Source organism: Physella acuta, unplaced genomic scaffold (genome assembly GCF_028476545.2).
Source record: "Physella acuta isolate Inbredline_101_S28 unplaced genomic scaffold, ASM2847654v3 ptg000569l, whole genome shotgun sequence".
Lineage (NCBI taxonomy): Eukaryota > Metazoa > Mollusca > Gastropoda > Physidae > Physella > Physella acuta.
This window is the reverse complement of record NW_026732088.1, coordinates 360,952-376,776: the sequence shown is the minus strand read 5'-3', so window position 1 is coordinate 376,776 and position 15,825 is coordinate 360,952. Positions and strand designations below refer to the sequence as shown.

General features: G+C 34.7%; 1 protein-coding gene across 1 annotated transcript; it reads left to right on the top strand.

Annotated features, from left to right (window-relative positions):
* The first annotated feature begins 2,297 nt into the window (after positions 1–2,297).
* LOC131946731 (protein timeless) lies at positions 2,298–14,990 on the top strand. Its single transcript, XM_059307662.1, has 16 exons — positions 2,298–2,625; positions 3,318–3,495; positions 3,665–3,734; positions 4,122–4,234; positions 4,523–4,636; positions 8,504–8,589; positions 9,171–9,369; positions 9,613–9,811; positions 10,092–10,276; positions 10,386–10,545; positions 11,142–11,207; positions 11,508–11,673; positions 12,390–12,449; positions 12,625–12,825; positions 13,875–13,971; positions 14,253–14,990. Exons 1-16 carry the CDS (start codon positions 2,505–2,507, stop codon positions 14,329–14,331), a joined length of 2,094 nt encoding a protein of 697 aa, XP_059163645.1. The 5' UTR covers positions 2,298–2,504; the 3' UTR covers positions 14,332–14,990.
* The last annotated feature ends 835 nt before the right edge of the window (positions 14,991–15,825 follow it).

Sequence of the window (15,825 nt, the reverse complement as noted above, 5' to 3'; positions counted from 1 at the left end):
CGAACCCCTTCCCCCCACCCCCCCGGAAATGACTTTAGTCTTAGTCGTCGTCCCCTGTGAATTTGAAGTACCCCCCCCCCCCCCCAGAGAAAAAAGTCTGGAAGAAACACTGGACTCCTGTATTACGAAATTACTGCAAAATGTACGGGAAAGGCCAAAAGATTACGTTTAAAATTGAACATTGTCGCGACTTATTGTATAGCGCCATTAGAAACTAGAGCTGACCCCCCCCCCCTTTCCCCCATCCCCCACCCGACACACACCCCATCGTCATTAGAACTCAGCACTTACAGTAAGAACTTTAGAACGTACGCACTGCAATGAAAACCGCGTGCCACCCCACCTCATTTGACCTATTTGAAGTTACAGGCTTGTTGTATTGATTTCAGGGCACTTAATTTATTTCCCGCCTCTAGACCTAGCTAGCCGGACGCAAGCAGTCTTCCCCATCCGCTGTCGCCAAGTTTAAGGCTACGCGCCCTCACAAAAAAACTCAAAATTCTACTGGCCGCGGCACTGCGCATGTCCGCATAATTTATGGCTGTTTAATATTCTAGAGACACTTACAACATCACACTCCCGCACGTGTTTTGTTACACAACTAGCAACGTGTCATCGCTATTTATAGAATATTCTGATGGCATGTACAATCGTTATGAAAATTGTCGCTAGTTTGTATCCAAACGCTCCGAAATGTTGTAGACCAGGTTATTGTCCTTTAAAAAAGGTCTCTTATCAAACAAAACGCATACAAATTTGTTTCTCCGTTCCCCATCAACCCCGCTCTCTACCTTTAGAATCGGACATAGGCCCGTGGAAACTGACCTACAGTACTAGTAGTATACTAGTTTAACTCCCTGCTTTCCTTAATTGGGACACTTTTTAAATTAAGTTCTTAAAACTGAATCAGTGCAATATTTAATTGACGTTTATGATTATTACATTTAATCAAATTTGTATGAGTGATTTTTTTTAAATTATAAACCATACATTCAAACTTCAAGAAAATATTTTAACTCTAAATAGTTTCCCTTGATTTTCCCCCAAGTTAAAAAAAGGCGAAGTATTGATTATGTGGCACGGGTGGTCTAACAAATCCCCTTACATTGTGAGCATGTGACTTGTGGCCTATCATTAGCTAGCCTATCATTAGAACAGGCTTCTCTGTAAGGGAACGTTGGCTAGAAAAATGAAAGGGCATCAGGGGAAACAACCCGCTTTTTATTTAACCTAACTCTTCAATGTGAAAAAAAAAGAAAATGCGTCCTGTTGAAATTATTGTTTTATTTATATTTATTAACATTTTATTTTAGTAACCTTTGGTTTAAATCAGTATTCATATACAATAATTTTAAGATCTGAAATCTAAACCCGATATTTAAAAAAAATTAAAAATTAAATATAAGTTTATCAATGTTTAAAATAAGTTGCTAAAAATATACTCAGTCTAATGAATCTTTCTCTCAAATTTCTTTTATGTGTCAACCTAATTAATAGATCTAGTTTTTTACTGTTTAAAAACTCATTAATTTTTCTTTTAAATTTAAATTAGTTATGAATTTTTCATACATTTTTCATTTGTAATTTGATATTAATTTAAGTAGATAGGCCCCATAAACAGGATTAAATTATCAATATACTATACCATTTCCATTTGTCCCTTTTTCTTTACCTTACATACACATATTTTCAAATGTGCCTATAGATCAATAACCTCACAATCCCTGTGGTAAGATATCGACTTTTGTAATGAAACTAATAAAGTAAAGTAAAATTCCTCTGATGTGTTTCTTGACATCTTGACATCGGCATATGAAGAGAGGGTGTGGTCACCATTATGCCCAGCTGCCTTTTCTTTAACCCAATGCAAGTCAGGTACCCATCAGAGCTGGGTGGACTCAGGGATGTCTTATATTCACAGCCTCAAGATCTGAACTTAATACTTTCGGTCTTGCAGCCAATGGCACTGAAACTAATAATACAACAGGAGAAAAGAATTCCCTAACTCACAAAGTTTCCCTTTCAAACCTGACGGTCTATGGGGCAAGTTAAGTAGAGTTCACTTGTTTCTGTGACCTCGGCGTATGAAGAGATAGTGTGGTCAGCACTATGCCCAGACACCTTTACTTTTCCTATCGTGAGTTAGGTACCCATCAGTGTTGGGTGGACTCATGGACGGTCCTACTGACTTGAACCCGGATTCGAACTCGAGACTTACGAGTTAGCAGTCCAGCTCTCTACCGCTAGACCACTCCGTCCCATTAACTCACAGAACCTATTTTAAATTTCAGTCCGCCAGCCTTTTAGAGCCTGATATTGATGACAACACATCCAACGCCTCGTCAGATGAGAATCAGGAGATCGTTGAAATCCTCAGCCCAGAAAATTCTGCCGGCTACACCAGCGCCAACACTGACAAGAACCTCAGCACAAACTTCAAGAGCAAGCTTCAGATAAGGTCTCCCTCGGAGACTGGCTCGCAGTCCTCAGAGGATGACGACTTTATGCTGGAGTTCAAATCCACGCCAGACGGACACCTGGAGATAAAGTTAACGAACTACACGCAGAGGACGGAGGAGAGTGGGGTGGGGGAGGACATGGATGTAGCGGAGTCTGCACCAAAAGGTGGGGCATAGGACTTATAAGGGGTGGCTGCTGAAATGTGGGGGGGGGGGGGGGGGGGGGGGGGGGGAGGACATGGATGTAGCGGAGTCTGCCCCAAAAGGTGGGTCATAGAACTTATAAGGGGTGGCTGCTGAAATGTGGGGGGGGGGGGGGGGGGGGGGGGGCAGTGTGTGATAGGATGGATATGTGGGGGTGGGGGGCAGTGTGAGGGGGTGAAGAGCTGATGCCTAAAATTAGGGGTGAGATGGATATTTTTTTTTAATCCCAATTATTCGATACATATTTTAATGTTTTTAATTTTGAAATGGAGTAAAAAAATTTTAACTATCATTAACAGATACTTAAAGCTTGACATTCAGACAAAATGTACAAAGGGCGTGCACAGAAAAGTCCTGTCAACTTTTTGTTTCTCTCTCCCCCCCCCCCCCCCCCCCCCCCCCCGCCTCACCAACACAGAAAAGTTCTGTCAACTTTTTGTTCCCCCCCCCCCCCCCCCCCCCCCCCCCCCCCCGCCTCACCACCACAGAAAAACAGAAAAGTCCTGTCAACTTTTTGTTCTCTCATCTTCTCTCCTCCTCCCCCCCCCCCCCCCCCGCCTCACCACCACAGAAAATTCCTGTCAACTTTTTGTTCCCCCCCCCCCCCCCTCACCACCACAGAAAATTCCTGTCAACTTTTTGTTCTCTCCCCAGCCTCAGGCTCCAAAGGCTCCTCACCAATCCCCAGGGGAAGCAACCACAGTGGATCCTGTGATAAAAACAAAAAAGAGGACTCAAAGTCTAGAGATCTTTACTCCAACTATACTGATGAAAAAGAAGTTCTTTCATCTATAAATCAGTCCTCATGTTTAATGGATACAGATATTATTGTGTAAATATAAAGAAAATTCTATTATCTTTTTGAAAATATAATCTTACAATCCAATTTAATGTTACATTTAATTAGTCCAGTAGTTAAGGCTAAGTGTTAAAGTTTGTCACTACTACTGGAATTCGATTACAAAAAAACAAAGCATGAAATATTTCACCTTTTATTCCAGATCTTACCTGAAGAAGTTTGCCACAGAGATCATGTATTCTGGTTTTGTTGATCTGGTGGAGAATATTATGGTGAGTTGTTTTTTTTTTTGTTTGTTTTTTTGTTATCATTTTTCTTAGTCTTGAGTTATCAGGCTTGAGTTTCTCCAATGTCTGTAAGTCTGCTCAGCTCTGATGTGTACCTAACCAGAATCCACCCATCTCTAATAGGTACCTGACTCAAGTGAGAGAAAGTATCGCTGGCTGTAGATCCTATTTACTAGTTCCAAATGGGAACTTGAATTGTGTTGCACATTAGAGAAATTCTGGCAATGACTTGACACCTACTGGTGACATTCAATATCCACATTCCAACAATGTTTTTATTTATATCAACTTAATGAAACAAAGGCTGATCAAGGGCATGTTATGAACATAAAAAATGATGTAGCTTGAAAAAGTCTTTTTTTTTTTTTACAGAAAGCACTTCTTACCAAATATGACAGCATTCTTGACCATTCCTTTTTAATGTGGACAGTTGGGTTTTTTCTCAGTTTTGCTCATCAACAAGAATTGGACTTTAATCATTTTAAGTGAGTTTTATTTCACATTATTTCTTCACTTTAGTTTTATTTCAGATTATTTCTTCACTTTAAATTAGTGTTATTTCACATTATTTCTTCACTTTATATTAGTTTTATTTCAGATTTTATTTTAATCAGATTATTTGTTCATTTTAAATTAGTTTTACCTCAGATTACATTATAATTTTTAACAATTTAATTTAAAGTGTTGTCTTTTTCAAAACTTGAGTTTTACTACTGATCACATTGTTGCTTGGAATCATCAAAAACTGATCCCATCCTGATATTTCTCCTCAGAGAAGTTTTGAACCTGGACCTGTTTGGGTTCCTGGTCTACGAGGCGGTCAAATGCTGCGAGGCTCTGGATGTCAAGCACCAGAAGAAACAGGACTGCGCTGTAGAAAAACACAGGTAAGGTTTTTTGTTGACCAATATCTCCTGGTCTCTGTCCTAAAGGCTGCCTCACTTCCACCCTCCTCCTGAACTAAAACAAGGAATCTTATTTCAAAGCTTCAAATCACAAATACTCTGGTCAATTCAGTTTTAAAAATAGACGTCTTGAACTTATCATGTGATAAAATCCATACAAGTATCACAACTCTGAATAAAGATCAAACAGTTGGGAGATGATGGATGTAGTCTTGCACATCTTCTACATGATTGATTGGTTGTTCTACATGATTGATTGGTTGTTCTACATGATTGATTGGTTGTTCTACATGATTGATTGGTTGTTCTACAAGATTGATTGGTTGTTCTACAAGATTGATTGGTTGTTCTACATGATTGATTGGTTGTTCTACATGATTGATTGGTTGTTCTACATGATTGATTGGTTGATTTCTGTAGAAGAGGTTTACACTCCAGCTGTTTGATCTTTATTTGGCGTCTGCTTTTGAAATCCTTGCATGTTGTTTATCATGTTTGGCTTGAAGGAAACACTTTGTGATTGTATGCTTGTGAAACAGATTTTTTGTTAAAAAAAATTAGATATCTTAATTTAAAAGTATTTTATGTTAAAATAAATTTTAATTACTTTTAAGGTATCATTTTTACTTTTTGATTGCTCATGCTCTGACTTAGAACTCATTTGCATTTTTTATCCTGATGTGTACTTTGTGTTTGCTTGATGTTAAGAAAGATAGTTTATGGATTGAGATTATTCAGAAATTTTTTAAACACCTTGTGGTACTTCAAGTTTTTGTAGCATTAGCCCATGCCTAGCATCTCATGTTAGCACTTTTATTGCTTGCTTTTACAAAATTTTAGTTTTTTTAATTTAGATCTAGATCTATCTGAAATCGTTTGAGTTTATTTGTAGAAAGTATTTTAATTCCTTCAGTTTTGAAAATATTTTTTTTTTGCTCAGCCATCTACCTGATGCAATATATTTATTTTAAATTGAAATTATTTCAAACTTTAAAATTGTTTGTAAAAATATAGGCACAACTAGAAGACACCATATCATAAAATGTTTTTTAGAATTCTAAATTCTGAAATATTTTGATAAAGCTTTACGTTAGACCATTTCAATTATCAATAAAATTATAGATTTTCAGAAAATATGCCTTAAAATTTAACTAGAATTATATTATACTTACAAGAAAATAATTTACTTAGTAATAGTAGGCGTACAGCCATTTTGCTGTTATAAACGTAGTAGAAATGTCACTTGTTGGGAAGATTATAGAATTGATGCTCAAACTTTGCACAGACATTTAATGTAGAAATTGAGAGCTTTTTAATAAATATAAATTTATAATGAATATTTTTATTTTTCTAGTTTCTAAAATAAATGAACGCTTCAAATACTATTTTAAAAAGTGTATTAAGGCTTAGTAATTGTTTAGTATTATTCTGTTTTTTATAACCAGGAATCAATAAGTTGATATTTACATTTTTAATTAATTGAAATTCAGTAACGTACTCAAGTAATTATAATTCAGTAACGTACTCAAGTAATTATGTTGAAATTTTTTAAAAAGTTGACTGTTACGACCCAACTCCCCTTGCCCAAAGCAGATCAATCAATGTTAATCAGCCTACTGTTAAAACTGAGCTATTAATAAATCACCAACTAAATGAGCCCATTCCAGCACTTCTAGCCTCAAAATTGTCTCATGAAACTTTTTATAGTAACCGTAATCCAAATATAACATGGGTCATGGTTGAAAGGAACAAACACTCTCACTCAAAGAGTGACAATTTTTATTTTAGCAATCTTGGATTTTTTAATGAAAAATTTACTCTTTTAATTTCTATCTCTTTAAATACTTGAAAACTGTCATTCTGATATTTTAGTTACACCGTGTTTTAAATTATAAAAAAAACATACTTTTTTTAAGGTTTCTAAATTCTTTACATAAACTGGAAATAACTATTACACCGTGTTTTAAATTATAAAAAAAACATACTTTTTTTAAGGTTTCTAAATTCTTTACATAAACTGGAAATAACTATCTAAAAGCAGCAATCGATTAATGACAACATTGTGATATAAATGCATCTGTTGGTTGCCTAGGGGCTAAACAGATTGTGACTGACTGTGTAAGTTGCTGCAGGATAACTAAAAAAGTAGATGGTGCACTCTATAATGTTCTGTAGGTTTGTTTGATTTTGTTACAACAAAAATAAACCTGAAGCCACTTCTTACACAAACTTAGCCTGGAATTGTACATGAGATAAAGAGAGCTTGCAGCTGTGCACATTACAAGACCATGTGGTTTGATGTAGTCCACACTAGAGACTAGCAGTATAAAATTTTCAATACAATTTTGCAACAGTTTACTAAAAAAAAAACTGCAGGTAATGATTGAGCTTGATGGATCAAAGTGGGGTCAAATGTTAAACTTAACTTTTAAGAAACCTCCTGTCTGTTGTTTCAATAATAATTTTATTTTTTATAGTTAAATAAATTTGGCCACATTAATATTAGACTAGGTTACAGATACTTAGATTCTCTCTTTGTTTTGTATGTCCTCTTTTTATGATTGCATTCATATAAAATTTTCTTGATATATTTTTAAGCTGCTAAATTTGAAAATTTGCAAAAGCATACGGAGTTAAAACATTAGACTTGTATGTAAGTATGTATGTATTTGTTTATACATATCAGTATGTCTGTATTGAAATTGTTCTTATCCACCACAACCCATCACATATTTGGATGGATTTCTCCATTTCTTATTGGATGGATTTTTGGATGGATTATTCCATTTTTAAAACTGATTCAAACATCTATTTAAAGTAATGAAAACAAAAATTGGAATGGGCCATTATGCTATCAGTGTATCTATTTATATTTATCATTGCTTGAATTTTTACAGGACTTTATGTTTGTGTAATAAAAGATTTTAAAAATTACATACTAAAAATTATTTGGTCAAATTTTGATCTTAAGGGTTTAAAGCAAATTTCTATAAAAAAAAATTCAATTCTGTTAAAAGATAAGTTGAGAACACAAAACTGTTTTTAAACTGTTTCATGGTTATTTGAATACAAAGTGTCACTTCTATGTTTAGTTGACTAACAACTTTCAACATGAAATTTTTTGTCCGACTAATTCATTTTTCTAACCTAAAATTTGATGAAGGAACTGAATAATTTCAGCCATCGTTTTTTGCACATGGGCAAGGTTGGTGTAGGGTTCTGCCACTTTGGTAAGGACGGAGGAAAATTAAAATAATATCATGCGTTCTAAATGGGTTGAGACTTTCTTAAAAACTGGAATTGTTGGGACCCTGGGTTCCTCTTGTTGCCTGTCCTATGTGCGCTACAGCAGGTAGGTTCCATTTCATTTTCCATCTCGTCTGGTGTCACTGCCACAGGCAACATTTAGACCAGGTGTGTTGACCAGGTGTGTTGACCAGGTGTTTAGACCAGGTGTTTAGACCAGGTGTTAGACCAGGTGTGTTGACTCGTCTTAAAGCAGGTGTGTTTAAGTGTTGAAATAATTTCACATTGGCTGTTCCTTGCTGGACACTGACCGTAGCTATGCCTTGTGTTTTGTATGTTTGTATGTTACTAGCAAGCTGTGTTTGCTTCTGATATGAGAATTTGTTGCATTTGTTTTCCATTTCATCTTCCACACCTTTAAAGTAAATTTTCATTTTTTTTTTAAAGAAAATCAATCAAATAATTTCTTTAAGAATCATATTTTATTAATATTTATACTGTCACATTTTGTTCTTGTATCTGATCAAGTAGGCATTGGCAGCAGATGACCAGAGAACTTGTATCATACAACTAGTGTAACCTGGTGCTTTTCTGTACTTTCAGAATGCATTTGGTGGTGTGTACACTGAACCAGATGTTTCGGACTCTGCTTGCCAACAGTAAGATGGAATACCTGAAAGACCTCCAGAGTAAGTTGACATAAACATCACCAGATTAGCTTTGTATCGTCACCATCATATTTTGGTGCCCTAGACACACGGGGCCACCACAGAAAGCTCCCTCCACTTCTGTTGGTCACCGGCAATTTTCTTGGCAGTCCCCCATGACAGTCCTGCCTCTGCCGCTGTGCACCTCCAAGTCTTCCTTGGCCTTTCTTGCTTCCTTTTTCCTTGAGACGTCCAGTTTAGCTTTGTATCACCAGGGAGAAATCAATTTGACAGTAAAAAAATATATACATATCTTATTCTCAAATATATTTTAATCCTGGTGTTGTTTTTTTTATGATAGTAACTTATATAAATTTAGATTAGCTAATTTTATGTAATATTTTTTTTATTATTTCATATTTTCTATAAAGCATTTAGGAGAAAATATTTGTGTTACTGTATACAAAAATATCTAGTATTTTTGTTTTGCTTCATATGTGCATTAGTTAAGAAACTTAATGGAACTGTCATTTTATTAAGTGCTACTCTCTCTGTTAATCATGACGTGAATTACTAACACTGACCTAAATGAATCACTAATACTGACCTAAATTTTTCCCCAGAGTGCCTGAGTCACATGACTGACCTGCACAATCTCTTCATCCTCTTGATACGGCAACACATTCCCAAACAGCAGAACGCCGTGTACCTCAGGGACCTGATCCAGACCAACCATGTCCTCATGTTGATGATAGAGGAGTGGCTCTCACAGGGTTTTATAGGGGAACATTGTGGCTTCAGCATGCTCAGTCATGTCAAACAGTAAGTTTACAGTGGCTGTCACAGGGTTTATAGGGAACATTGTGGTTCTCACAGGGTTTTATAGGGGTACTTTTACTTCAATTTACAAAGTTTTTATAGATGAACATTATTATTTTACAATAAACAGATTTTTTTTCATTACAATTGGCTTATTTGGCACATATGTACGCTGTTAAATATATCTGGCAGCCTTGATGAAGTTGGCCAGTGCTATAAAGTGTACCTTTCTGTATATCCTCTCAGATTTGCCACCAAAAATGTGATGGCCAAGTACGGAACACTGCTGGAACATCAGGAGTTGAACAAGGACACGTTGAATGTGGCCGTGCTGACCATGATGTATCATGTGGCGGGAGACTGCAGACGTCAGGACACATTGATGCAGCTGCCGATCCTCAAGTCTTTCTCAGAAATCTGGGTGGATAACGCTGTTAGAGAACATGTTAGTTCTTTTTCTTTTGTTTCTTTAATTTTGTTGATTCAAGTTTTTTGTTTCTTGAATTTTCTTGATTCAAGTTTTTTGTTTTTGGAATTTTGTTGATTCCAGTTTGTTTCTTGAATTTTCTTGATTCAAGTTTTTGGTTTCTTGAATTTTGTTGGTTCAAGTTTTTGGTTTCTTGAATTTTATTAATTTATTTTATTTTAAAAATAAAAAATAAAAACATTTCTTTTAAAAATTTATTCCAATTTTATTTTTAAACTATCTTTTACCTTGCCTGCAGGAGGAATTCAAAGACTTGATAGAATTTGTGCTGGAAGTTTTCATGTCCGATGCTGAGAAAGATCCAAATTTGTGCGCTCAAAACTTGTTTGATTCCCCTCAAGCCCAGAAAAGTCAGCCACTAGGCAGTGGCAGTGGCAACACTAGTGGCAGTGGAAGCTGCATCAATAGTGGGGATGTAGAGAGGTAAGAACATGTTGATAGTGGAGAGTTACATTTGTATTTATATTAAAGTTAAAAGCTAAAGATCTCTTGTGTGGAGAGTTACATTTGTCTGTATGACAACTTTTCACAGCTCCATGAATGTGAGCAGCAGCTGCTCGGCCGAAGACTTCACGGACGACGAACAAATTCTCATCTTCACCTGGATGTCTGAGCTAGAGGGAGACAACCACATCATTGAGATCGTCACCAAGAAACTTGCTGACCATGGCTATACCAAAACCAAAGACCAGGTCACTAGCTCATGCATTGTTTTATTTATATAAGTTTTTCAGTTTGTAACTTCATTGCAACATTAAAACATGGAATTGAAAAGAAATCAGACAATTATAAAAACCTGTATGAAAACAAACTTTTAAATGCTCTAAATTACAAATTATATATATTAATTTTCTTTATAGCATAGAAATCTTTGCAATGAATATATGTATAATGTATATCTATATTTTAGTTAACATAAAAGTTTGTCCTCATATATACTTAGATTTTAATTGTTGTTTTCTTTTCTGCTTTTTAATGTTGATTATTAGTTTAAAAAAATAATAATATAAAGTCAGTATTTAATTTATCTAAAAAGTTTTGAGTCTAGACAAAATATGTTTGCTTTATACCTGATTAATAGATTGTGACTTGATCTGTAAATGGGTATTACCTGCCCCTGAATAGTGTCCATCTTAACTGCCAGGTTTTAAAGCAACATATAAACATCTGTATTACTTGAATGATTTCATTTTTTTTAAAAAAACATATTTTTTAAGTATCATTTGTTACAGCCACAGCTAGACATTTGAAACGGTTTTAATAGAATTTTTATTTTATATTTTTAAAGGTCTCAAAATATCTCAGTGACAATGGTTTTATAGAAGATTCATCAAATTCCTATACTGGCTCAAAAGTAAGTTGTACAAGATTCATTTATCTGTTTCATAGAATTATCAACATCATTTTCTGTTTTTTAATCTTTCATAGAATTATCAGCATCATTTTCTGGTTTTTAATGTTCCATAGTTATCAATATCATTATGTGGTTTTTAATGTATTCTGAATGAATGGACATGTCATACATTTGCCATACAAAATTTGGCTTCAGTAGCTAACAAAATATTTGCAGGAAAAACAATACTTTGTTGTATTTTACTTAATGTATTCCTGTTTGTTTAGTTGTGTTCACAAAAGTGTGTATTCTCTCCCCTAGAACCAAGGTGCATCCAACATAGAAGAAAACATTCTCCAAGAGTTATCCTCCCTGTCTGAAGACAACCTGATCCCCTTCCTACTGGACAGGCTACAAGAACAGGGCTTTGAATCTCACATTGTCTGGCTACAGAGGCAGTTGCTAGAGGCTGCCTATGTTAAACTAGGTACATTGCTTTCTCTCCTCTACTTCAACAACTCTTGTTGAGATAGTGATGGTGTGACAGGCTCAACCAAGTCACATGATCAGGCAGTCGGGGTCACCAAGGTCACATGATCAGGAGGTTGGGGTCACCTAGGTCACATGATCAGGAGGTTGGGGTCACCAAGGTCACATGATCAGAATGTTGGAGTCACAGAGGTCACATGACCAGAAGGTTAAGGTCACATAGGTCACATGATTTGAAGGCCAAGGTCAGTGTCACCTAGGTCACATGATCTGAAGGCCAAGGTCAGAAAGGGAGCATACAATTACTCCAAAAACTCTTTAGTTCTGTCCACATGACAGATGAGGCTTTGGCTGGGACAAAAACTCCAAGACCAAACAACTGCCACCTTTGCTGATTGTTCTTGTAAATCCAGAAAGATAAGCAGGCTGAAATCTGAGTCAATGGGCCATTTGGTGCATTACATGTTGACATGTAATACTCAGTTGTGTTGCAGGAAATAACGTCCAACATTACAATTTATAAATGAAGAAGAAAAAAAGGAGGACAAAAAGGAAAAATGGCTGTGCATTATACTGGCAAAAGCCTGTTCAGATGAACTATTTGCCATTATTTGCCCTTAGGACTATTGTTTTTACTTTTTTTTTTGGATACCCTGTATTAAAAAAAAAATGTTACTGTTTTAATGATAGTTGTTTCTTCAACAATTTTTCCAGCTATCAAAGAACCTTCTTACAGAGTTCATGTTGAGGAGCCAGTCGCAAAGTTTTATGCTCGTAAGTAGATGTTTACATTGTTTCAAATCTTAAAACTGTCAAGTTTACAAGTTTTTACCGAATTTAAAACTTTTATATTCAATTTTGTTACCATTGATTTGATGGATTTATGATTTAATTTTGTTTTTTAACTCAAGGATAAAATAATTTATGTTTCTTCTGTTCTAATCCCCAGTCCAAAACAAACCCATTCCCATAATTCCATGGAACGATGATCTGCAGGCCGCCTTAGCCAACCCATACTTCCATTTACTACAGCAGAGTCTGGGCATCTACACATACGATGACCCAAACATTATCTTTCCACGTATACCTCAGTATCTCACACCCACTCTTCTCGTTAACAAAGCTCGTCAAATTGGCCCAATTAACTCCTGTGAGTATTTCCTTCCATGGTTTAAACAACAAGCTGCTAATTTGCTGTTAAGTATCAGTAATTAAAACATTTACAATTCTTGACAATGCTACTAAATTGATCTTAAAATTTAGCAGTAATTAGAACGTTTAAAATTCTTCACAATGCTACTAAATTGATTGTTAAGATAAAGCAGAAATTAAAACATTTAAAATTGTTGACAATGCTACTTACTAATTTTAAAATATAGCAGGAATTTAACATTTTTAAATTCTTGACAATGCTACTAAAATAATCAGGAATTAAAACATTTAAAATTCTTGACAATGCTACTAAAATGATTTTAAAATATAGCAGGAATTTAAAAATTTTAAATTCTTGGCAATACTACTAAAATAAGCAGGAATTAAAACATTTTAAAAGAAAGAGATACAATAGTAAACAAGTCTAGTTATAAAAATGATTGTATAATCAATTACTTACTTTAAAATATTTCAACAAGTCTAGTTATAAAAATGATTGTATATTCAATTACTTACTTGAAAAATATTTCAACAAGTCTAGTTATAAAAATGATTGTATATTCAATTACTTACTTTGAAATATTTCAACAAGTCTAGTTATAAAAATGATTGTATATTCAATTACTTACTTGAAAAATATTTCAACAAGTCTAGTTATAAAAATGATTGTATAACTAATTACTTACTTTGAAATATTTCAACAAGTCTAGTTATAAAAATGATTGTATAATCAATTACTTACTTTAAAATATTTCAACAAGTCTAGTTATAAAAATGATTGTATATTCAATTACTTACTTGAAAAATATTTCAACAAGTCTAGTTATAAAAATGATTGTATATTCAATTACTTACTTGAAAAATATTTCAACAAGTCTAGTTATAAAAATGATTGTATAACTAATTACTTACTTTAAAATATTTCAACAAGTCTAGTTATAAAAATGATTGTATATTCAATTACTTACTTGAAAAATATTTCAACAAGTCTAGTTATAAAAATGATTGTATAACTAATTACTTACTTTAAAATATTTCAATGACCAGTGCTGGTCAAGTTTGATGTGGACACATTGAAAGAAAGCACAGAATTGGACATGAGCCAAGAAGAACCAGCCCATAAATTCACAGAGGTTTACAACAAGTAGGTTGCTTAGGTTGTTTTAGTGCTAGTCTTTGTGGGTTGCTGTGTATTGAGTTGTACATTTTGTTATTATTTTTGCTGACAAAATCTAATTAGATTGTTATAGACGTAGTCACTACTATGCTAAATATTTAGCTTTTAGTTGTTTTAGAATAGCACTAGAATATCAAAGTTTCAGTCATGAGTAGATGATGTGGATGATGGACTGTGATGTAGAAAGTGTCTTAGACAGTAGACATTTTAATGATCACTGATTGACACCAATCAACTTTTTTTTACAGGCCAGCCAAAACCATGGATCACCTTTGGCTGAACATGATTCAAAAAATGAACAGCGAGCAAGAGGCCAGGGTCACCTAGGTCACATGATCAGCAGGTCATGGTCAGTCACATGATCAGAAGGCCAGGGTCCCCAAGGTCACATGATCAGAAGGTCATGGTCACCTAGGTCACATGACCAGAAGGTCATAGCCATCCATCAGCTGTGCTGAGCTCTTTGATATTTCTTTAACTGGCAGCCATCGTGTTGGAGAGCTTACAGTAAGCTCCGTGATAATTCTCCTCACCCACCCTCCTAGCTTTAGGACCAAGGGCACTTAACTGTTGTAATTCAGATTCTTTTCTAAAAAAAATACTATTGTACAAAATATGTAACAAAAAATATTTTTATATGCTGAGAATTAGACTTTCTGCTGATTCAAACTCGATATTCTTGCATTGAACATAAAACTTGACAACAATTCAGATGATTCCTTACATATGGCAAATAGGTTTAAGCAAAATTCTATTATTAAAAAATCAGATTAAGTATCATATGTTATGGGTTAGCACAGTGGCTTCACTAGGTCTTGACAAGATATATATATTTATGCTTATTTATACATATATAAATATAATATCACTATTGTATGTACTTAAACTTTGGAAAAGTTTTGTATAACCCCCATCTTGGAAGGTCTCATCCTCCCCCCTCCCACTATGGCAGGTGTCTCCCCCATCATTGCAGGTATCACCTGGTGTGGTCCTATTTACCCCCTTCCCCCATAATGGCAGGTGACTCTCCCATCATTGCAGGTATCACCTGGTGTGGTCCATACCCCCCTCCCACTATGGCAGGTGTCTCACCACCACCACCACCACCACCTCCCCCACCCTCCTGTCCGTCCTTGTGAAGCTACTGGGTACTTAATCCAATTACAAAATAATCAGCAACCATTCATTACATGGTTGGGGTATTAAAATGACACCCATTATTGAGTTGGCTAAGAACAGGAAAACTTAAATACAATAGATATAAAATAATTTTTTTTTTTAACTGCTAGTGCTCTTGTACTATCTTAACTTCAGTAGACAACGTTGTTACACATTTCCATTAACTACGGCATAATGTCTGTTTATTTACTTTTTTAATAACTTGCCTTTGTTAACATGTATGGTCTTACAAACGAAATTTCCTGATATTCATTGTTTATATTAAATGTCATAATTTTGTTACAATAAATTTTGTTGTGAATGTCATAAATTGTGTACAGAGACTTGTAAAGTACTTGTGTACACAGGTCATATGTTATTTATTTCAATTATCATACCAGTACATCAAGTACATGTGGAGAAAAAAATTTCACTAAAATTTCTAAAGATATATTCTAAACAGTTTGGAATAATTATAAATTCACTGCCATTTTAATTGGGAATCTCTCTATTGTACAGTTTATTTAAACAAGATTAATTTATTTATTTTTAACTTCACATGGTTTTTGAATTATTTTTTTTTTAGCTTTGTGGTTGTGAAAATGTATAAAAATCAAACTAAATTTTCTGATACAAACAGGCCACATTTTACTCTCACTGGGC